The sequence below is a fragment of the Coregonus lavaretus genome, assembly GCF_964263955.1.
Source record: "Coregonus lavaretus genome assembly, contig: HAP1_SCAFFOLD_545, whole genome shotgun sequence".
Classification (NCBI taxonomy): domain Eukaryota; kingdom Metazoa; phylum Chordata; class Actinopteri; order Salmoniformes; family Salmonidae; genus Coregonus; species Coregonus lavaretus.
The window spans coordinates 312,612-335,883 of record NW_028160696.1 but is presented as its reverse complement, the minus strand read 5'-3'; the positions used below and the strand labels follow the sequence as shown (position 1 = coordinate 335,883).

Sequence of the window (23,272 nt, the reverse complement as noted above, 5' to 3'; positions counted from 1 at the left end):
GCCTCGTCCTGTCTCACTAATGGTGCGTTGTGCTCCTACAGGAAGCCTCGTCCTGTCTCACTAATGGTGCGGTGTGCTCCTACAAGAAGCCTCGTCCTGTCTCACTAATGGTGCGGTGTGCTCCTACAGGAAGCCTCGTCCTGTCTCACTAATGGTGCGGTGTGCTCCTACAGGAAGCCTCGTCCTGTCTCCCAGCTGGTTGCTCAGCAGGTAGCGCCACAGTTCGCCTCGCCCACGCTGCTGCCCAAGAAGGACAGGAAGGACAGAGCGGAGAGGAATGACAAAGAGCCCACAGTGAAGAAGAACAGCCACAAGAAGATGAGGTTAGCATTTACAAATAAACAACATAACTGTTTATCATGAACCTGTTGCATTTAACCTGTATGATGATTATTATTATTAGTAGTAGAGGTGTGATAGTGTTTCTTATTAGTAGTAGTATGATGGTGTTTCTTATTAGTAGTAGTATGATGGTGTTTCTTATTAGTAGTAGTATGATGGTGTTTCTTATTAGTAGTAGTATGATGGTGTTTCTTATTAGTAGTAGTATGATGGTGTTTCTTATTAGTAGTAGTATGATGGTGTTTCTTATTAGTAGTAGTATGATAGTGTTTCTTATTAGTAGTAGTATGATGGTGTTTCTTATTAGTAGTAGTATGATGGTGTTTCTTATTAGTAGTAGTATGATGGTGTTTCTTATTAGTAGTAGTATGATGGTGTTTCTTATTAGTAGTAGTATGATGGTGTTTCTTATTAGTAGTAGTATGATGGTGTTTCTTATTAGTAGTAGTATGATGGTGTTTCTTATTAGTAGTAGTATGATGGTGTTTCTTATTAGTAGTAGTATGATGGTGTTTCTTATTAGTAGTAGTATGATGGTGTTTCTTATTAGTAGTAGTATGATGGTGTTTCTTATTAGTAGTAGTATGATGGTGTTTCTTATTAGTAGTAGTATGATGGTGTTTCTTATTAGTAGTAGTATGATAGTGTTTCTTATTAGTAGTAGTATGATGGTGTTTCTTATTAGTAGTAGTATGATGGTGTTTCTTATTAGTAGTAGTATGATGGTGTTTCTTATTAGTAGTAGTATGATGGTGTTTCTTATTAGTAGTAGTATGATGGTGTTTCTTATTAGTAGTAGTATGATGGTGTTTCTTATTAGTAGTAGTATGATGGTGTTTCTTATTAGTAGTAGTATGATGGTGTTTCTTATTAGTAGTAGTATGATGGTGTTTCTTATTAGTAGTAGTATGATGGTGTTTCTTATTAGTAGTAGTATGATGGTGTTTCTTATTAGTAGTAGTATGATGGTGTTTCTTATTAGTAGTAGTATGATGGTGTTTCTTATTAGTAGTAGTATGATGGTGTTTCTTATTAGTAGTAGTATGATGGTGTTTCTTATTAGTAGTAGTATGATGGTGTTTCTTATTAGTAGTAGTGTGATAGTGTTTCTTATTAGTAGTAGTATGATGGTGTTTCTTATTAGTAGTAGTATGATGGTGTTTCTTATTAGTAGTAGTATGATGGTGTTTCTTATTAGTAGTAGTATGATGGTGTTTCTTATTAGTAGTAGTATGATGGTGTTTCTTATTAGTAGTAGTATGATGGTGTTTCTTATTAGTAGTAGTATGATGGTGTTTCTTATTAGTAGTAGTATGATGGTGTTTCTTATTAGTAGTAGTATGATGGTGTTTCTTATTAGTAGTAGTATGATGGTGTTTCTTATTAGTAGTAGTATGATGGTGTTTCTTATTAGTAGTAGTATGATGGTGTTTCTTATTAGTAGTAGTATGATGGTGTTTCTTATTAGTAGTAGTATGATGGTGTTTCCTATTAGTAGTAGTATGATAGTGTTTCTTATTAGTAGTAGTATGATGGTGTTTCTTATTAGTAGTAGTATGATGGTGTTTCTTATTAGTAGTAGTATGATGGTGTTTCTTATTAGTAGTAGTATGATGGTGTTTCTTATTAGTAGTAGTATGATGGTGTTTCTTATTAGTAGTAGTATGATGGTGTTTCTTATTAGTAGTAGTATGATGGTGTTTCTTATTAGTAGTAGTATGATGGTGTTTCTTATTAGTAGTAGTATGATGGTGTTTCTTATTACTAGTAGTATGATGGTGTTTCTTATTAGTAGTAGTATGATGGTGTTTCTTATTAGTAGTAGTATGATGGTGTTTCTTATTAGTAGTAGTATGATGGTGTTTCTTATTAGTAGTAGTGTGATGGTGTTTCTTATTAGTAGTAGTGTGATGGTGTTTCTTATTAGTAGTAGTGTGATGGTGTTTCTTATTAGTAGTAGTGTGATGGTGTTTCTTATTAGTAGTAGTGTGATGGTGTTTCTTATTAGTAGTAGTGTGATGGTGTTTCTTATTAGTAGTAGTATGATGGTGTTTCTTATTAGTAGTAGTATGATGGTGTTTCTTATTAGTAGTAGTATGATGGTGTTTCTTATTAGTAGTAGTATGATGGTGTTTCTTATTAGTAGTAGTATGATGGTGTTTCTTATTAGTAGTAGTATGATGGTGTTTCTTATTAGTAGTAGTATGATGGTGTTTCTTATTAGTAGTAGTGTGATGGTGTTTCTTATTAGTAGTAGTGTGATGGTGTTTCTTATTAGTAGTAGTATGATGGTGTTTCTTATTAGTAGTAGTATGATGGTGTTTCTTATTAGTAGTAGTATGATGGTGTTTCTTATTAGTAGTAGTATGATGGTGTTTCTTATTAGTAGTAGTATGATGGTGTTTCTTATTAGTAGTAGTATGATAGTGTTTCTTATTAGTAGTAGTATGATGGTGTTTCTTATTAGTAGTAGTATGATGGTGTTTCTTATTAGTAGTAGTATGATGGTGTTTCTTATTAGTAGTAGTATGATAGTGTTTCTTATTAGTAGTAGTATGATGGTGTTTCTTATTAGTAGTAGTATGATGGTGTTTCTTATTAGTAGTAGTATGATGGTGTTTCTTATTAGTAGTAGTATGATGGTGTTTCTTATTAGTAGTAGCATGATAGTGTTTATTATTATTAGTATGATAATGGGACTATTACTAGGATGAATAGTGTCAATGTAGTAATATCAAAGTAGTATGATAGTAAAAATGTATGTGGTTTCCACATATTTCATAAGCGCTCCAGTTTGTGTGGTTTACCCCTATCCTTCTCGCTCTCTCTGTCAAAGGTTTATAACATCCACCTGTCTCCTCTCCTCTGTCTCCTCTCCTCTGTCTCCTCTCCTCTGTCTCCTCTCCCGCCCTCAGGCCCAGATTAAAAAACATTGACAGGAGTAGCGCTCAGCACTTAGAGGTCACGGTTGGAGACCTGACTGTCATCATCACAGACTTTAAGGAGAAAACCAAACCTCCCCCCTCCTCCTCCTCCACCACCACCACACCTCCCTCCTCTACCACCCCCTCCAGCACTGTGTCTGTGTCTGCAGAACACCACAGTGGCTCCAGCTCAGACAACAACGCTGAGAGAGGGGTCTCACGGTCATCTTCACCCCGAGGAGAGGACTTCTTAGTCGGGACAGAGTCCCACTAGACCACCCCCCTTGGAACCCCAGAACCTCCACCCCTTGACCTCCAAGTTGGAGGCCCTGGACCCCCAAACTCCTAGCCCAACATCTGGAACGCCAGACCCTCAGACCCGCAACCCCTAGACCTTGGCCTGGACCCCAACCCCTAGACCTTGGCCTGGACCCCCAACCCCTAGACCTTGGCCTGGACCCCCAACCCCTAGACCTTGGCCTGGACCCCCAACCCCTAGACCTTGGCCTGGGCCCCCAACCCCTAGACCTTGGCCTGGGCCCCCAACCCCTAGACCTTGGCCTGGACCCCCAACCCCTAGACCTTGGCCTGGACCCCCAACCCCTAGACCTTGGCCTGGACCCCCAACCCCTAGACCTTGGCCTGGACCCCCAACCCCTAGACCTTGGCCTGGACCCCCAACCCCTAGACCTTGGCCTGGACCCCCAACCCCTAGACCTTGGCCTGGACCCCCAACCCCTAGACCTTGGCCTGGACCCCCAACCCCTAGACCTTGGCCTGGACCCCCAACCCCTAGACCTTGGCCTGGACCAAACTCATGGCTTAACATAGGCCACTCTAACCGCACTCCTCTGTCCTCAACTCTGATATGTAATGTTATCTCTGGACATGCACATTTACTGTAGTACTAGCTATAGGTTATAGCTAGATCAACACATTTAGCAGCTACAGGTCATAGCTAGCAAGATGGACGAGACGAAACCGTTCCAAGTTAGATCCATTACCGACCTTGAGTTGCGGATGGCTTTTGGACAAAAAACACCAGAATCTGAAGGTTTGTTTTAATGACATTTCTCTGATTAACTTTAGGTGAATTTAACTGACTCTTTTTGAAACCTGTGTTCTAAACTGTTCTAAACAGGAAGTCATGTCCTTCCATTTAGCTGATCTTAGCCTATTGTACAGCTCTGTTTTAATGTGCTAGTATTATAACATCACATCAGTGTTATTATCCATGTCAACATCTCAACTTTCAACCCCCTGTCCAATGAGAACTGTCGTGACATGATGATTATGGTTCAGAGTTCTTCAGTTTGTGTTGCATTATGGGAGAAAACATGAGGTACATGCGGAGAGGATGGAAAACCTATGGGCTCTCTTTTGGTACATGTCTCAATTGTAAAGTGTCATTTATTGATTGAATGTGATGGAGACTGAATTGTATTGTCATTGACTCACTACATCAGCTGGGACCTGGTGTGGTTTTATCATTCTTGAGAAAATATTCTGTTTTTGAATTGTATCAGTTTTAACACCACCTGAAATGATTGATTATACTGTATCACGACATTCACCGTTACATCATTTGTTTTGTTTCTGCCAAGCTTTGCTGTTTAGAAATGTATGGACAACTTGGTTGATTACATGGTTCAATGTCTATAAAGAAAGATATAAATAATGGAATTATGTATTGGAAAAGAGTTCTGCTTTCTGCCTTTCTTCCATGTTCTATAACAATAGAGATATAGACTTTAACGGCTTGCCCTGGATATGACCCAGTGTTCTAGGGAATGTATGTTTGGATGATCATTGATGACCGATAATGGGTAAGTAGTGAAAGCAATTCTAGCCACGGTGTTTCACTGAAACAATTGACATGATGTACACTGCCTTCAGAAAGTATTCACACCTTGACTTTTTGTTGTTACAGAGTGGGATTAAAATTGATTAATTTGTAATTTTGTGTCAACGATCTACACAAAATCCTCTGTCAAAGTGGAAGAACATTTCTAACATTTGTAAAAAAAAATATATATATATATATACAGTGGTGTGAAAAAGTGTTTGCCCCTTCCTGATTTGTTATTTGTTTGCATGTTTGTCACACTTAAATGTTTCAGATCATCAAACAAATTTTAATATTAGTCAAAGATAACACAAGTAAACACAAAATGCAGTTTTGAAATGAAGGTTGTTATTATTAATGGAAAACAAAATCCAAACCTACATGGCCCTGTGTGAAAAAGTGTTTGCCCCCCCCTGTTATAACACAACTCAACTGTGGTTTATCACACCTGAGTTCAATTCCTCTAGCCACACCCAGGCCTGGTTACTGCCACACCTGTTCTCAATCAAGGAATCACTTAAATAGGACCTGCCTGACAAAGTGAAGTAGACCAAAAGATCCTCAAAAGCTAGACATCATGCCGAGATCCAAAGAAATTCAGGAACAAATGAGAAAGAAAGTAATTGAGATCCATCAGTCTGGAAAAGGTTATAAAGCCATTTCTAAAGCTTTGGGACTCCAGCGAACCACAGTGAGAGCCATTATCCACAAATGGCGAAAACATGGAACAGTGGTGAACCTTCCCAGGAGTGGCTGGCCGACCAAAATTACCCCATGAGCGCAGCGACGACTCATCCAAGAGGTCACAAAAGACCCCACAACAACATCCAAAGAGCTGCAGGCCTCACTTGCCTCAGTTAAGGTCAGTGTTCATGACTCCACCATAAGAAAGAGACTGGGCAAAAATGGCCTGCATGGCAGAGTTCGAAGACGAAAACCACTGCTGAGCAAAAAGAACATTAAGGCTCGTCTCATTTTTGCCAGAAAACATCTTGATGTTCCCCAAGACCTTTGGGAAAATACTCTGTGGACTGACAAGACAAAAGTTGAACTTTTTGGAAGGTGTGTGTCCCATTACATCTGGCGTAAAAGTAACACCGCATTTCAGTAAAGGACATCATACCAACAGTAAAATATGGTGGTGGTAGTGTGATGGTCTGGGCCTGTTTTGCTGTTTCAGGACCTGGAAGACTTGCTGTGATAAATGGAACCATGAATTCTGCTGTCTACCAAAAAATCCTGAAGGAGAATGTCCGGCCATCTGTTCGTGTCCTCAAGCTGAAGCGAACTTGGGTTCTGCAGCAGGACAATGATCCAAAACACACCAGCAAGTCCACCTCTGAATGGCTGAAGACAAACAAAATGAAGACTTTGGAGTGGCCTAGTCAAAGTCCTGACCTGAATCCTATTGAGATGCTGTGGCATGTACTCCTGAGTGGCGCAGTGGTCTAAGGCACTGCATCGCAGTGCTAACTGTGCCACTAGAGATCCTGGTTCGAATCCAGGCTCTGTCGCAGCCGGCCACGACCGGGAGACTCATGGGCGGCGCACAATTGGCCCAGGGTAGGGGAGGGAATGGCCGGCAGGGATGTAGCTCAGTTGATAGAGCATGGCGTTTGCAACGCCAGGGTTGTGGGTTCGATTCCCACGGGGGGCCAGTATAAAAAAATATGTATTCACTAACTGTAAGTCGCTCTGGATAAGAGCGTCTGCTAAATGACTAAAATGTACGTGTAATGTAATGCATGACCTTAAAAAGGCAGTTCATGCTCGAAAACCCTCCAATGTGGCTGAATTACAACAATTCTGCAAAGATGAGTGGGCCAAAATTCCTCCATAGCGCGGTAAAAGACTCATTGCAAGTTATCGCAAACGCTTGATTGCAGTTGTTGCTGCTAAGGGTGGCCCAACCAGTTATTAGGTTGTAGGGGGCAATCACTTTTTCACACAGGGCCATGTGGGTTTGGATTTTGTTTTCCCTTAATAATAACAGCCTTCATTTCAAAACTGCATTTTGTGTTTACTTCTGTTATCTTTGACTAATATTTAAATTTGTTTGATGATCTGAAACATTTAAGTGTGACAAAAATCAGGAAAGGGGCAAACACTTTTTCACACCACTGTGTATATATATATAAAAATGAAAAATAACACTATATCTTGATTAGATAAGTATTCAACCCTCCTGTGTCAATTCATGTTAGAATCACCTTTGGCAGTGATTACAGCTGTAAGTCTTTCTGGGTAAATCTCTAAGAGCTTTTGCACACCTGGATTGTGCAATATTTGCACATTATTCTTTTAAAAATGATTCAAGCTTTGTCAAGTTGGTTGTTGATCTGATCATTGCTAGACAGACATTTTCAAGTCTAGCCCTTGCCGATGACCTGCATACCAATATCATGATGCAGCCACCACCATGCTTGAAAATATGAGGAGTGGTACTCTGATGTGTTGTGTCGGATTTGCCCCAAACATAACACTTCGTATTCAGGTTCAAAGTTCATTTCTTTGTACCTTTTATGCTGTTTTATTTTAGTGCCTTATTGCAAACAGGATGCATTTTATTCTGTACAAGCTTCCTTCTTTTCACTTTGTCATTTAGCTTAATATTGTTGGAGTAACTACAATGTTGTTGATCCATCCTCAGTTATCTCCTATCACAGCCATTAAACTCTGTAACTGTTTTAAATTCACCATTGGCCCCGTGGTTAAATCCCTGTGCGGTTTCCTTCCTCTCCGGCAACTGAGTTAGGAAGGACACCTGTATCTTTGTAGTGACTGTGTGTGTTGATACACCATCCAAAGTGTAATTAATAACTTCACAATGCTCAAAGGGATATCATATCTGTTTTTTATTAGATTTTTACCCATTTACCAATAGGTGCCCTTCTTTGCGAGGCATTGGAAAACCTCCCTGATCTTTATGGTTGAATCTGTGTTTGAAATTCACTTCTCGACTGAGGGACCTTACAATTATCTGTATGTGTGGGGTACAGAGATGAGGTAGTCAGATGAGTGGTCCTCTGTAGCTCAGCTGGTAGAGCACGGCGCTTGTAACGCCAAGGTAGTGGGTTCGATCCCCGGGACCACCCATACACAAAAAAAATGTATGCACGCATGACTGTAAGTCGCTTTGGATAAAAGCGTCTGCTAAATGGCATATTATTATTATTATTATTCAAAAATCATGTTGAACACTGTTATTGCACACAGAGTGCATGCAATTTATTTGGTGACCTGTTAAGCACATTTTTACTCCTGAATTTATTTAGGCCTGCCAAAACAAAGGGGTTTAATACTTATTGACTCAAGACATTTCAGCTTTTCATTTTTTTATTAATTTGTCAACATTTCTAAAAACATAATTACACTTTGACATTATGGGCTACTGTGTGTAGGCCAGTGACACAATCTCAAGTTAATCAATTTTAAATTCAGGCTGTAACACAACAAAATGTGGAAAAAGTCAAGGGGTGTGAATACTTCCTGAAGGCGCTGTAGATAGAGTAGTCCGATCCTACGACATAGCCACTGGAGTGGGCCAGACAAAGGCAATCAAGGATGAAAAGCCAGGCTTTTTAACACCACCGATAGCGCCATCTAGTGGATAATCTGTAACCACCGAACCCATAAAATAAAATGCAGTTTCATTTATCATAGGCCAACAATAAAAACATAATATCAGTAATATCAGAAGGATGCTCTGATATTTCCTCATGAATGTGGGTTTGAAAAGTATATTTATTGTATAGCCTACTTCTCAGTCACACACAGACGGGGGAAGGGGATTCACTTTTATTTATACTCCTCCCTTCCCCCAACGGTTCTCACAGAACAGCGTCTTGCCTGCAGTGTGAATGGTAGCCAGCTTCGTTCTGTGTCATGACTTTGAGTTTTGAAAGCGCTTTTACTCTTAATAATGCGGCGTTACATTCGTGCATTCCTCTTGTGCATGTTGTTTGCCGTGTTCTCGGCCTTGTACGTGTATAGTAAACTATTTTATTTCGATCTGTCGGTCGGAGGAGGAGGAGGAGGAGTGGGTGGGAGGACTTTCCTCCATCGAGTCGCGGCCTCTCAGCGAAGGGACATTGGACAAGAAACCAGGCGAGGGCCGGACAAAACAGGCCCCGGCGATGAACACTGGTACACTAGGTAATAGTTACACTGCTTATTCGATTGTAATAAACTTCAAAAGGCTTTAAAAAAATGAATGCATAACTGTCCTGGTGAAAAATAATTTCCTCTGCAAGTAATGTATTGGAATGTGCTCCATTGACATATGTGTTCTCCACAATAGTATCAGGTGAAAGTGTTTTTCATCAAGTTGTCTCTTTGTGAAACAATGATGCTACAACAAGATACAAGACACATTGTAACAATTCCTCTGGCTAACTTGTTGCATCCTATCCCACTTTCACTATGGTCATGGCCATTGTGTACTTGCAGTTCCAGCACAAACAAATACATTAGATCAATTGCTGCTTGCAAAGACATGTAAATATATCAAAATATATCTGGGCAAAAAAAACTCTATATAGCATTTATGTACCTGTAATAAAGAAACATACGTTTTTTTTCTGCATAGAAGTTGACTGGTCGAACTAGTTTCACTAGCGCGCATGGTGGTTCAATAACGTATCTTTCTTCTTGCCTTGATTATTGAGAATGTCCCCAACATCAAGAGTGACACAGATTTATTTTCATAGCTGATTGGTTTTCCTTCACCCTTTTTACCAACCCTTTGAGGTGTGACTGGCTGAGCTACTAGTTTACATTACAGATGTCTTGAGACAAGCGCATGTGGGCATCAGTCAGTAGTTACACCAGAAAAGCATTAGCACAGAATAGTTGGAAAAAGTTGACATTATAAAATAATATTCAGAAAACAGATAAAATACTTGGAAAACAGATTGCAGTTGTCTCTCTACTGGGTTGCTAAGCAACCCCTATTTTCATTCATGCACACCAGGATGTGCAATTAAATGGGTGGTTATAGCCTTTAACAGTTTGTTACAGTTGACAAACTAGTGTGAATGACAAACAAGATAATCGGGTTGCCTAGACAAACAACCCCCCCTTCTCTTCCCTCCTACAACAACTTTTAAATGCTAACCTTACTGCTTTGTTCCTCTTCAGTCAAGCAAGGGATCTCTGTCAAATATTCAGTTTAGCTGGCGGTGGCAGGCATTTGGTTGGCTTTTCAAATCCTCTCAGACTCTCTCAAATATTTACTTTAGATATGAGACTTGGAGGTTGGGAGAGAGGAGGGGAATTACAGGGCAAAGAGCTGTTCGCCTGGCAAGAGAAGTCTACAAGCATGCCTCCCTCATTGTTTGGAAGAGCAGAACAGCACTAAGTGAAGAGATGCTGAACCAGTTGGTGAACCTGACACAAATCATTGACAGAGGAAGGTTTTAACCTTTTTAAATTAAACAAACTTTGATTTAACTCTGTCATAAATCTCTTTATTTGCAGGTACATCATGAGGAAAGCAGGGGGCCGTGTTAGGACGGCTGCACCCATGCATCTGGCTGTAGTGGCCTGTGGACAGAGACTAGAGGAGACACTCACCATGCTGAAGTCTGCTGTTATGCTCAGCATCAAACCACTGTGTCTGCACATCTTTGCTGAAGACCAGCTGCACGCCAGCTTTATAGAAGCTGTGAGTAGGACTGGATAGAGGACTAGGCCTATAGCCTATGATTGGAGTCATAATAATGTGGTAGTAATGAGATGTGATAATGACGTTGTAATATTACATGCCCTAATATGATAATGTAATAGCATCTACATCACAACTCTAGCATGTAGGCTTCAACAGAATCCCATTTGGTCCAGTGCACATGTAATGAACACTTTTATGATGTATCAGAAGTACACACTGAGAGGACAAAACATTAAGAACACCTGCTCTTTACATTTGAGTCATTTAGCAGACGCTCTTATCCAGAGCGACTTACAGGAGCAATTAGCCTTGCTCAAGGGCACATCGACAGATTTTTCACCTAGTCAGCTCGAGTATTAGAACCAGCGACCTTTCGGTTACTGGCACAACGCTCTTAACCACTAAGCTACCTGCTCCATGACATAGACTGACCAGGTGAATCCAGGTGAAAGCTATGATCCCTTATTGACGTCGCTTGTTAAATTACATTTACATTTACGTCATTTAGCAGACGCTCTTATCCAAAGCGACTTAAATCCACTTCAATCAGTGTAGATGAAGGGGAGGAGACAGGTTAAAGAAGGATTTTTAAGCCTTGAGACAATTGAGACATGGATTGTGTATGTGTGCCATTCAGAGGGTGAATGGGCAAGACAAAATATTTAAGTGCCTTTGAACGGGGTATTGTAGTAGGTGCCAGGCGCACCGGTTTGTGTCAAGAACTGCAACACTGCTGGGTTTTTCACGCTCAACAATTTCCTGTGTGTATCAAGACTGGTCCACCACCAAAAGGACATCCAGCCAACTTGGCACAACTGTGGGAAGCATTGGAGTCAACATGGGCCAGCATCCCTGTGGAACGCTTTCAACACCTTGTAGAGTCCATGCCCTGACGAATTGAGACTGTTCTGAGGGCAAAAGGGGGTGCAACTCAATATTAGGAAGGTGTTTTCTTTTTTCTTTCAATTAAGCCCTAGACAACCAGGTGAGGGGAATTCTTTACTAATTAGTGACCTTAATTCATCACTCAAGTACAAGGGAGGAGTGAAAACCCACAGACACTCGGCCCTCCGTGGGATGAGTCTGACACCTGTGGCCTAGAGGTTATCTATCTTGTCTATAAACATTTGAGTGTTTGCCTCTCTCTTTTAAACCTCCATGTAATAACACCTGTCTGTTTGTCTTGTTCTGTGTTTAGTTGGAGTCGTGGCCAGGTCCGTTCCGCTCCAGGTTTAACTACACTATGTACCCCATCACCTTCCCCAATGAGAACGCTGGAGAGTGGAAGAAACTCTTCAAACCATGTGCTTCTCAGAGACTGTTCCTACCTGTGAGTTTCATAGCTGGAGAAATACTATTTTCTTTAATTAAATATTAGCATGATGTTGATTTCCAGGGCCTCAAAATAATGTCTTAGAGTGACTGTAAAAGTGTGACTAAAAGTGTGACTGTAAATGTGTACACTGCTAACTGAGGTGTCTGTGTTTCTGATTCTCTCTGTCGTCTTCAGTTGATCCTAAAGGAGGTGGACTCAGACATCTTGTTCCTGGCCTCTGACCTCTAACCTCTATCTCTGTCCCCCAGCTCATCCTAAAGGAGGTGGACTCTCTAGTCTACGTGGACTCAGACATCTTGTTCCTGGCCTCTGACCTCTAACCTCTATCTCTGTCCCCCAGCTCATCCTAAAGGAGGTGGACTCTCTAGTCTACGTGGACTCAGACATCTTGTTCCTGGCCTCTGACCTCTAACCTCTATCTCTGTCCCCCAGCTCATCCTAAAGGAGGTGGACTCTCTAGTCTACGTGGACTCAGACATCTTGTTCCTGGCCTCTGACCTCTAACCTCTATCTCTGTCCCCCAGCTCATCCTAAAGGAGGTGGACTCTCTAGTCTACGTGGACTCAGACATCTTGTTCCTGGCCTCTGACCTCTAACCTCTATCTCTGTCCCCCAGCTCATCCTAAAGGAGGTGGACTCTCTAGTCTACGTGGACTCAGACATCTTGTTCCTCCAGCCTGTGGACGCTCTGTGGTCCCTGCTCGTTCACTTCAACGCTACCCAGCTTGCTGCCATGGCGCCGGAGCACGAGGAGCCACGTATCGCCTGGTACAACCGCTTCGCCCGTCACCCCTACTATGGCAGGACGGGCATCAACTCTGGGGTCATGCTCATGAACATGACCCGCATCAGGGCCACATACTTCAAGGTAATATAAACTTCGACCAACAGAGGTCACCATTGCAATACAATCAGATTTAATGTCATCCAGAGACAGGAGAAGATACATTTTCTACAAATATATTATCCCTGTTGAATGAATGACAAATAAAACTCATAATGAAGATGTTTGCGCAGGCTCTTCGATTTTACACAATGTAACACCCCCCTGTCCTGTTCTGTGTGATCAGAATGACATGACGTCAGTGGGTCTGAGGTGGGAGGAGCTGCTGATGCCACTGCTGCAGAAATATAAACTAAACATGACCTGGGGAGACCAGGACCTGCTCAACATCATCTTCCATCACAACCCTGGTGAGACTCCCAGCTCAGCTCCTCCCTTATCACACCACATGATGACATACATGACATATAGACAGTGTATAGGGTTGTTATAGTCGACATATAAACTAAACATGACCTGGGGAGACCAGGACCTGCTCAGCATCATCTTCCATCACAACCCTGAGGAGACTCAACACATAGCTGGTTTAACACACCATTCAATATGATTAGAAACGTGAACCTCTGAAATGGAATAGTTGGGGCAGGGATCCCAGCGTCAGCCCTCCAGGGCAGCAGTGTGTTGTCTTGTCTTATTGTTTACCTGGCTAATAAGGTGTGTGGAGATGCCAACTGAGCTCCAGGGTGATGAGAAAAGCAGGAGTATTAGACTTGTGCCCCTCTAAACTAGCCCTTGTCTCTCCCCCTCCAGAGTGTCTGTTGGAAGTCCCCTGCCACTGGAACTACCGTCCAGACCACTGTATCTACGGCAGTAACTGTGGCTCCGCGGAGGAGGAGGGTATCTTTATCCTGCACGGGAACAGAGGAGTGTACCATGACCTCAAACAGCCTGCCTTCAGAGCTGTCTACGATGCCATACGACAGGTAGGCTAAACGATCACAGAGCAGTGTTCTCTACAACGCCATACGACAGGTAGGATAAACGATCACAGAGCAGTGTTCTCTACAACGCCATACGACAGGTAGGCTAAACGATCACAGAGCAGTGTTCTCTACAACGCCATACGACAGGTAGGCTAAACGATCACAGAGCAGTGTTCTCTACAACGCCATACGACAGGTAGGCTAAACGATCACAGAGCAGTGTTGTCTACAACGCCATACGACAGGTAGGCTAAACGATCCCAGAGCAGTGTTCTCTACAACGCCATACGACAGGTAGGCTAAACGATCACAGAGCAGTGTTACTACAACGCCATACGACAGGTAGGCTAAACGATCACAGAGCAGTGTTGTCTACAACGCCATACGACAGGTAGGCTAAACGATCACAGAGCAGTGTTGTCTACAACGCCATACGACAGGTAGGCTAAACGATCACAGAGCAGTGTTGTCTACAACGCTATACGACAGGTAGGCTAAACGATCACAGAGCAGTGTTGTCTACAACGCCATACGACAGGTAGGCTAAACGATCACAGAGCAGTGTTGTCTACAAAGTCATACGACAGGTAGGCTAAACGATCACAGAGCAGTGTTGTCTACAATGCTATACATCAGGTAGGCTAAACGATCAAAGATCTACGACGCCACATGACAGGTAAACCAAACAATCACAGAGCAGTATTATAGCCCGCCTTCAGGGCCGTCTACGACGCTATACGACAGGTAAACCAAACAATCACTAATCAGGGTTTCCAGATGGGAAAACAACTTGATTGTCTTTCATTGATTGTGTATTAGGTGTGTAAGGAAATGTTTGTTTGTGTGTCCAGACCTCTTCTATGCAGATCTCCACAAGTTTCAGTGTTGAGTGAAACACATTTCCTCATAAGGATGTGTTCTAAATGATCAGTTGTTTTAATGATATCGACTACAGTGGGCATTTGTTTAATGACGTCATCAATGTCCAGGTTTGTGTTGCTTTCCTATTAACTAAGCATCGAGCATCTATCAGAAAGATGCCTGGTCAATATTGTGTCTTTGCCTCTCAGTACATCTGACACACACACACATACACACACACACACACACACACACACACACACACACACACACACACACACACACACACACACACACACACACACACACACACACACACACACACACACACACACAAACACACACACACACACACACACCTCATACATAATATCTGAGAGTATTAAAGCCACAGTAAAACCAAGGCCCAGGAAAGAGCAGTAAAGTTTTAGTGCTGATGGTACATTTACAAGCTCAGTCTCCACTAGCACAGTGTTCCATCATCCACATAAAAACAATACACACATTGGAAATGGAGCTTTATGACCGGTGGGGGGGGGGGTATGTGTGCCTTAACTTTTAGTAACCCAATATCAGGGACTGAACCAAATGAGAGGACGTAAAATAGTAATTCACTTTGATTTCCTGTGAGTGCTGTAAAGGTTCTTCCATTATTGGGAAGCGGGGAAGACTGGTTCTGGATCTGTAGCTGGACTGAGGAGGATAATAAAGTGTGATTTAACCACGTTGAGGGTTTTATCTCTCTACAACACCTCAGCAGCTTCAGGAACTCTTTATTCTAATGAAAAGAAAGTCTTTCTTAGGCTTTATACATATTAAACACGTTTCACTGCCCGTCTATTTCATCACACTTTAAAAGCATGCAATGATGTGAATCGTAAGATGGTGAATTGTAATAATTGTAAGTCGCTCTGTATAAGAGCTGCCAAATGACTAAAATGTAATGCATTTTCTGTCCATAGCTGTAGTAGATATCTATAACTGTGGACATCAGATTTAGGGCCTGTTTGATAACAGAATGTTATTTTTCTCAGTACTCGTTTGGGGAGGATCCTGTAAGCTCCCTGCTGGTCCCACTGGAAGAAGAGCTGTTGAAGACTACCCGTTCATACTGTGGTAAATCACATGTTCTGTTTACTAAGAGACTGGCTGACAGCCTGGCCAACGTCAACAGAGATGCTCAGCGTCCACATGGACGGTAGTCTGATGTACTGGGCCTCCAGACTGTCCTATAGTGTTGTCATGGTCAGACAGATGGTAGCCTGGGTCCTGTTCATTGGAGCGCAATGTAGCAAAACAGTTTGTAACGGAAAAACGAAAATGGGTGTTTCTTATTGGACAAGTTGAGATAGTGCCTGCTCTGTTTCATTTCATGGTCTTCTGTCTCATGCCTACTGGGCACCTACAGTGTCTACAGATACATGGTTGAAGGAAGAGACTACATGGACATTGGTGACTTCATATGCTGGAGATACATACTGTTTGTGTGAAGGATGACTGTCATCACTACAGATCCCATATCTTGTTCAGCGTTTCTCTGGACAAAGTCATCTATATAGTAGGCTATATGGCATTTCCAGTGCTGATGAGGTACTACTTTAATAGTGCTGTCTGCTGTATGTAAGAGGCCTTGCTATCCATATTGGAGAATTGGCCACAATGGTCTTATCCGGCCTGCAGGACATGACTAAACTGAAACAGTCTTTCTAAGCTAAATTGTACCTCTCCTATTGACAAAGAGCTACTCTGAGCTTTCTGCCGTAATGTGAACAGCATAGTGCCATTAGAGAAGAAGAAGGCACAGACCAGAAGCTATTTTGCAGTTTGCTTTATCTCAAATGCACTTTCCCCTTTATATATTAAGATAAGTGGAACACAATGCAGCAAAGATGAGGATGAATGGGAGTTCTGGATGTTTTCAGTTGTTTATTGTTGTTCTTTAGTTTTTGTTTCAGTATTTGTTTACTTAAGAAATAGTTACAACCAGTTCAACTATTGCCTTCTCTCTGTATACACTTTTCTTTGTTGTAAAGATTTTATTCGCTTTATTGTGGATGAAGCCGTCCATCTTTTTTGCACTGATCGATTTCATATATTTAGAAAAGTCTGTGTTACTTTGATGGTATGGGCAATTCTGTCCTTAAAACATGCTGGAATATTGTCTTTGAAGAACCACTTTTGCTCTGCAGTCAGTCAGTTTTAATGTGTTGATTTATTGTTCAGACGACAGATTGTGTTACTGTTGTACATTAGTTTGTGTTGTGTTTATAGCTAATGCCAAAGTTTTTTGCACTATTGAATGTATGTTGGAAACAATGACTGTCAAAACAAACAACTTCCTTCCGTCTGTCATAGAAGAATGATCTTCTTGAAAATGTTTAGTCATTTTTACAATACTTATCTTCCTTATGTTTACTTTGTGTGTTTTTTATGTGTAAACAGGAAAATGCAGTATATTTTGTACCATAAAGGTAGGACGCACCTTTTTGCATACGTCTCTCACTGTATCTTAACCAATACCTAATGTATTCTGTTAAATCCAGTAGTACGCAATTTGATAGTTTGCCACCAGATGGCAGCATTTATGCATCATGCACAGCAGTTAGCTAGACTAGAGGAGAGACCGTATCAACGTCAGGTTCACCTATTACATTGAGGGGGATTCATGACTAAATGTGGGAGAAATATACACAGTTTACAAAATGTATGCCATCAAAATATCTATGCATCAATAACGGTATGGGGTGCTGCCTGTGCTGTCTAGATGGGAGTCAATCTGTCAATAAATCAAGTATAAATGCTTTATGAGTGTGCCTACAGTTAACACCTACATAGTGGAGATAGTATTTTACAACTATTCATGATGTCAACATTAATGTCTGATATTCCCTGCCAAAGCCCTAATAACTCTTGTGAAGTAGTGCTTGGCATGTGGCTTGGCTATTATCTCCGTTGATTGTTTCATCACCTCAACTTCAAGCAAACGACGGTACAAACTCCTAGCCACCAGCGGTGGTCCTTTTAGATTGTTCGATTTTCACTGATGCTCAGCATCTTTTAATTTATTCCGCGAAGGTTGAGGACTTGAGCTAGATTGATGGCATGTTTCTATAGCCGTTCCTCGCAGATCAATATAACAGCAAATAATCTATGACCTGACCATCTGGGGCACCGGTATCTTTGTCTCTGCTTTGAGATGCTCATAAACTGTAACTGATGGACCATTAACAAAACGCTATAGGCCGCCCGTCTCTACTGCCATGGCATTGACAATATTGAATGGTGTTATGGTGGAATGCACCTTCCCATTATATATTTGTGTGTCCATCCCAAATGCCACCCTATTCCCTATGTAGTGCACTACTTTTGAGCAGAGTCCTATGGGCTGTACTATGGGCCCTGGTCAATATTACTGCACTAAATGGGGAATAGAGTGCCATTTGGTACGCAACCGATATGTTTATAGCTGTGTTGTTAGTCTGATTCATAACATGACAAAGCTTCATTTATCACTGTATCTATAAGAGGTTATCAATTACTTTGATTGACCTTTGTGGTCAAACTTACCAAGTAACACCCTCATTCCCAAGGGATGAAGACAATGGGAGGAGCTTGAGCACAATGTTAGAAATGCAATATTTTTATTTCCCTGAAACTCTTAAGTTTTATATCCTAATAAATAACTATGATTTAATTTCTCGCCAGGGGTTAGGGATGGAGCTGGTTCAAATAAATACATGACCTCAAGCAATCAGTACTGCTAGTCAATGTTCTAGTAGAGAGAAAGTAGAGGGAAGTACTCGTGTGTGTGTGTGTGTGTGTGTGTGCGTGCGTGCGTGCGTGCATGTGTGTGTGTGTTATTGTCCATCTAAAATAAATGTATTTCTTTGCAATGGTTGACAAGGTTACGAGCTTGTCTTGTGGAGGCCTGGGTTAGCTCAAGGAGAGGTTGTCTGTTATTCTGCTGCTTGAGAGCTGTAGAGAGATGAAGGGATAAGAAAAGAAGGTGAGGAATACAGAGGGACAGAGAGACCATGAGGTAGATAATAGGACAGCAGGAAAGGACAAGGCTATGATACTTTAACATGGGATAAAACATGACCAACCTTGGTAAAGCTTTACCTTGTCACCCCTATTACTATGTAACTAACAGGAAAACTGTTAACAACATAGTAGTTACATAGGTTTTACTGTGTCATGACATGGTCATAGGGTTGTGGAGGGATCAGTTAGTACTCAATTGGAACAAGGAATGTGTCATTACATATTCACTTGCTGAGGGTTATTCCACATGTGTAACTACTGATGTTATTCTTGTTCCACAATGTAACTAGAGTTTTGTAATTACACATTTGAAAGTCAACTGTGAATTACCATGTTAATAACTCAAACCAAAAGCTGACCTTGTTACACGTAACTACATGTAAGGTGCTATTACCATTAAATCCACATGTAATACCAGGTTGATAAATAGACTAGGACCTGGTAACAACAATTGTAACAAGGCATAACCTGTCATCAGCTTCCTGTCATCAGCTTCCTGTCATCAGCTTCCTGTCATCAGCTTCCTGTCATCAGCTTCCTGTCATCAGCTACCTGTCATCAGCTTCCTGTCATCAGCTACCTGTCATCAGCTTCCTGTCATCAGCTACCTGTCATCAGCTTCCTGTCATCAGCTTCCTGTCATCAGCAGCCTGTCATCAGCTTCCTGTCATCAGCTTCCTGTCATCAGCTTCCTGTCATCAGCTTCCTGTCATCAGCAGCCTGTCATCAGCTTCCTGTCATCAGCTTCCTGTCATCAGCTTCCTGTCATCAGCTTCCTGTCATCAGCTTCCTGTCATCAGCAGCCTGTCATCAGCTTCCTGTCATCAGCTTCCTGTCATCAGCTTCCTGTCATCAGCTTCCTGTCATCAGCTTCCTGTCATCAGCAGCCTGTCATCAGCTTCCTGTCATCAGCTTCCTGTCATCAGCTTCCTGTCATCAGCTTCCTGTCATCAGCTACCTGTCATCAGCTTCCTGCCATCAGCTTCCTGTCATCAGCTTCCTGTCATCAGCTAACTGTCATGTTCAATTAGTTTATTTCTATGTTACGACCTGGCTCAAAGGCTATACTGAATCAAGTGTAATGTATGAACAATGTAGTTACAAATGATATATTGTAATTAGGAGCAAGCAACTTAAGTAGGGTATAACCTTTATAATTACTATAGAATGTAACAACCTTTCTAGACAATAGGCTACCTGGAGAAATTAGGAAAACAATCAAAAAAAATTTAGGAGACAGGAGAACATTAGGTATAACCCTGTTAATTACATTTGTACTTACAATGTAACAATCTCTAACAACCAAATCTGTTATTACAATATTGATATAAGGGATTTACATGTACTTACAATGTACAGTAGCTACCCAGGAGCATATCCTATGATTAGATGAAGTCAGCTTCCTCCTGATACTAAAGCTGGTACTGCAATCAACAGGGTCTCATTAACGCCACTCTGATTACTTTGTCGTTGCGTTCAATGATTATAGGTGGAAACATGCTTTTACATCTAACATCTAAGACTGATATTAGAGAGAGAGAGAGCCTGACTGACTGACTGACTCATTGCTATAATGTTACTGCCTCTTTCCCCATCCTTCAGCGTATGGCTCCCATGACACACATAACGTTGTGAATAAAGTCATCAAGTATTTTCACAATATTTAAAGATTCCGGCGCCTGTTGCAAATGACAAAAGCGAGGAAGACATCTGTCTTTCTAGAGAGGGCCATTATTGCAAAATGTCTTGCCTTGAACATTAAATGGAACCAGCTTGAGTCCGCAGTAGTTAAATATGCTAGCCTTGGGAAATATCTTTCCTCTCCTTTAAACCAAGAACCACAGACGTCTGATACAAAGACAAACAGAAAGTAAAAGTGTCACCTGACTATGAGAGGTAGAATATTACCCAAGGACAAAGGGAGAGTAAGCTCTCACGTCCTTGTTTCAGATTCTTCAAAAGCTCCAAACTTTCAGCAAAATAGGGCTTTTCAATGTTTTTAGTCTTCAAGGTAGTCTGGGGATCTCTTTGTACAGTGAAAACACAAACCTACGAGAGTCAACATAACCAATGTTCACATCTATACCCCTCTACATCTACGTTAAATAAGCCATCAGTTCTCCTCAGGTGCCGCTAAAAGCAGGACAGTTTATGTAGGACAGACATAGAATCAAATATAACAAGGCCTTTACAGAACACTGTTACAGAACGTTTCCGTACCGCTCTCAAGGCAACTCAACATTCAGTTTGTGGAAACAGTTTGTGAGGGACAGACTTAGGGTATAGAATATAACATGAGGAGGTCTTTAAAGAACACTGTCACAGCATCTTTCCATATCTCTCTCCGTCCCTCATCACATGAACACAGCATCTCTCCATATCTCTCTCCGTCCCTCATCACATGAACACAGCATCTCTCCATATCTCTCTCCGTCCCTCATCACATGAACACAGCATCTCTCCATATCTCTCTCTGTCCCTCATCACATGAACACAGCATCTCTCCATATCTCTCTCCATCCCTCATCACATGAACACAGCATCTCTCCATATCTCTCATCACATGAACACAGCATCTCTCCATATCTCTCTCCGTCCCTCATCACATGAACACAGCAGAAGGGTTGTGGTGAAAAAGAGCAGTGACATCAGAAATGGAGTGACCCCACGCCACTTTTGTGTTTCACTCTTCCGTGACCATTGTCATCGTTTAACAATACATTTCCCATTACAAGCCCCCCATCTCCATTCATCCCACGCTCCATCCCTCCATCCCTGCCCAACAATATTTACCTCTGTCGTGATCTGAGTTAAGAGGAGGAGGAGGGGTGGTGGTTCTGGATCAACAGACACGTAGCCTATGCTCTTCTCTATCCAGTGACCTTATCTCTCTCTCTCTCCACGCTCCCTCTCTCTCTCCCACCGTCTCCCATGTGAGCTTTTCAATTAGGTAATTACATGGCTCTTGAAAAGAGGCAGCCTGGACACTGGGGTTCTATTGTGAGAGCACCTGTCCCCCCACAGACTGCAATTACCTGCCAGGCTAGAGAGAGAAGAGAGGGGAGGGGAGAGGAGAGGAGAGGAGAGGAGAGGAGAGGAGAGGAGAGGAGAGGAGAGGAGAGGAGAGGAGAGGAGAGGAGAGGAGAGGAGAGGAGAGGAGAGGAGAGGAGAGGAGAGGAGAGGGGAGGGGAGGGGAGGGGAGGGGAGAGGAGAGGAGAGGTGAGGAGAGAGAGGAGGGAGGGAGAGAGGAGAGGAGGGAGAGGGAGGGAGAGAGAAAGCGGGACGGGAGACAGGAAGAGGAGAGGTGAGGAGAGAGAGGAGGGAGAGAGAGAAGATAAGGCCATTGTGTTGTGTCCTCCGTGCTGCCAGCAATCCAGCCAGCGTCCAGGCAGAGGAGCATTCAGCAGGCCTGGCCTTCCATCAATAGCCCTGGGAGGCAGGGGAGGGAGGGACAGATAGATGGAGGGATGAATGACAGGATGGAGGAGAGGAGGCAGGGAAGAGCCACTGTGGAGGGAAGTGGTTATTGGTTGTAGAAGAGTATGGTAACACAGTGACATGACAACGGGTTCCTTTTCTTCCATTTGTATGCTTGTTGACATGTTTTCATGCTGCCTGTTCCTAGTCTCTCTATCATCTATCTGTCAGACGTTCATCTATATAGACATGCTATAGTGATGAGGACTACAGCGGAGATGTAGCATGCAGACAATGCATTTAACAACCATTTTTTTTACATTTTAGTCATTTAGCAGACGCTCTTATCCAGAGCGACTTACAGTTAAGTGAGTGCATACATTTTTCATACTGGCCCCCCGTGAGAAACGAACCCACAACCCTGGCGTTGCAAGCGCCATGCTCTACCAACTGAGCTACAGGGGACTGCACACCGCAGCTTGCCATCACGGCTAAATAACATTTGAAAATAGATGGAGATGCGGAGAAAGAACAGACAGAAGCAGCTGATTGCCTAATGGCTGGTAGGGGATGAGGCTGGCTGGTGACAGCTGTCACGTGATATTGGATGAAGCACTCGTTCTGATATGACATATCTGACATCACGCTCTGAACTCTGATATTCAATTTGTAGGACGCGTAGGGATGTATTGTGCTCAGTCATTAATTTCGATATGAGAAACATACACCATTATTTAGTGATCACACAGGGAGAAGATCTGTTCACACTTCTCTTTTATAGCTCAATGGGTAATGCACTGCATCTGCTCATTTTTCGTCAGACCCCCCCCCCCCCCCAGATCGTGTAGACTACACGATTCACGTGGATGGCCTATTTTGAGATCAAAACGGCAAATATTGCCAAAAAGTGACGAGTTTGCATCCCGAGTTTGCATCACACATGAAACCATGTTTCATGTGTGATTCATTGAATGTGATCCTTAGCTATTTCTGTGGGGCATTCACTTCACGTCTCGTTCAAATCAAACAAAATTATAGTCTATATTCTAAAACACACACATTAGTCA

The 23,272-nt window shown here is 42.1% G+C and overlaps 2 protein-coding genes across 2 annotated transcripts; both read left to right on the top strand.

Moving 5' to 3' along the window:
- Positions 1–129: 129 nt before the first annotated feature.
- On the top strand, positions 130–5,221 carry LOC311121536 (YY1-associated factor 2-like; the record flags this gene model as incomplete). The annotated part of the gene is made up of 2 exons (XM_084196019.1): positions 130–323; positions 3,258–5,221. Coding segments are annotated over 2 exons (477 nt in total), but the record flags the coding sequence as incomplete, so codon positions are not given.
- A 3,746-nt stretch (positions 5,222–8,967) lies between these two features.
- LOC311121533 (glucoside xylosyltransferase 1-like) lies at positions 8,968–17,466 on the top strand. The gene is made up of 7 exons (XM_084196011.1): positions 8,968–9,267; positions 10,591–10,777; positions 11,979–12,110; positions 12,733–12,984; positions 13,187–13,310; positions 13,711–13,883; positions 15,779–17,466. The coding sequence occupies exons 1-7, from the start codon at positions 9,035–9,037 to the stop codon at positions 15,944–15,946; spliced, it is 1,269 nt and encodes a 422-aa protein (XP_084052137.1). The 5' UTR covers positions 8,968–9,034; the 3' UTR covers positions 15,947–17,466.
- Positions 17,467–23,272: the final 5,806 nt, after the last annotated feature.

Excerpts from the sequence above, each read along its gene's own strand:
- LOC311121533 (XM_084196011.1), top strand. The coding sequence starts at position 9,035 with ATGCGGCGTTACATTCGTGCATTCCTCTTGTGCATGTTGTTTGCCGTG. Across the intron at positions 9,268-10,590 it reads GATGAACACTGGTACACTAG|GTACATCATGAGGAAAGCAG; the intron begins GTAATAGTTACA and ends CTTTATTTGCAG. Across the intron at positions 13,884-15,778 it reads TCTACGATGCCATACGACAG|TACTCGTTTGGGGAGGATCC; the intron begins GTAGGCTAAACG and ends TATTTTTCTCAG.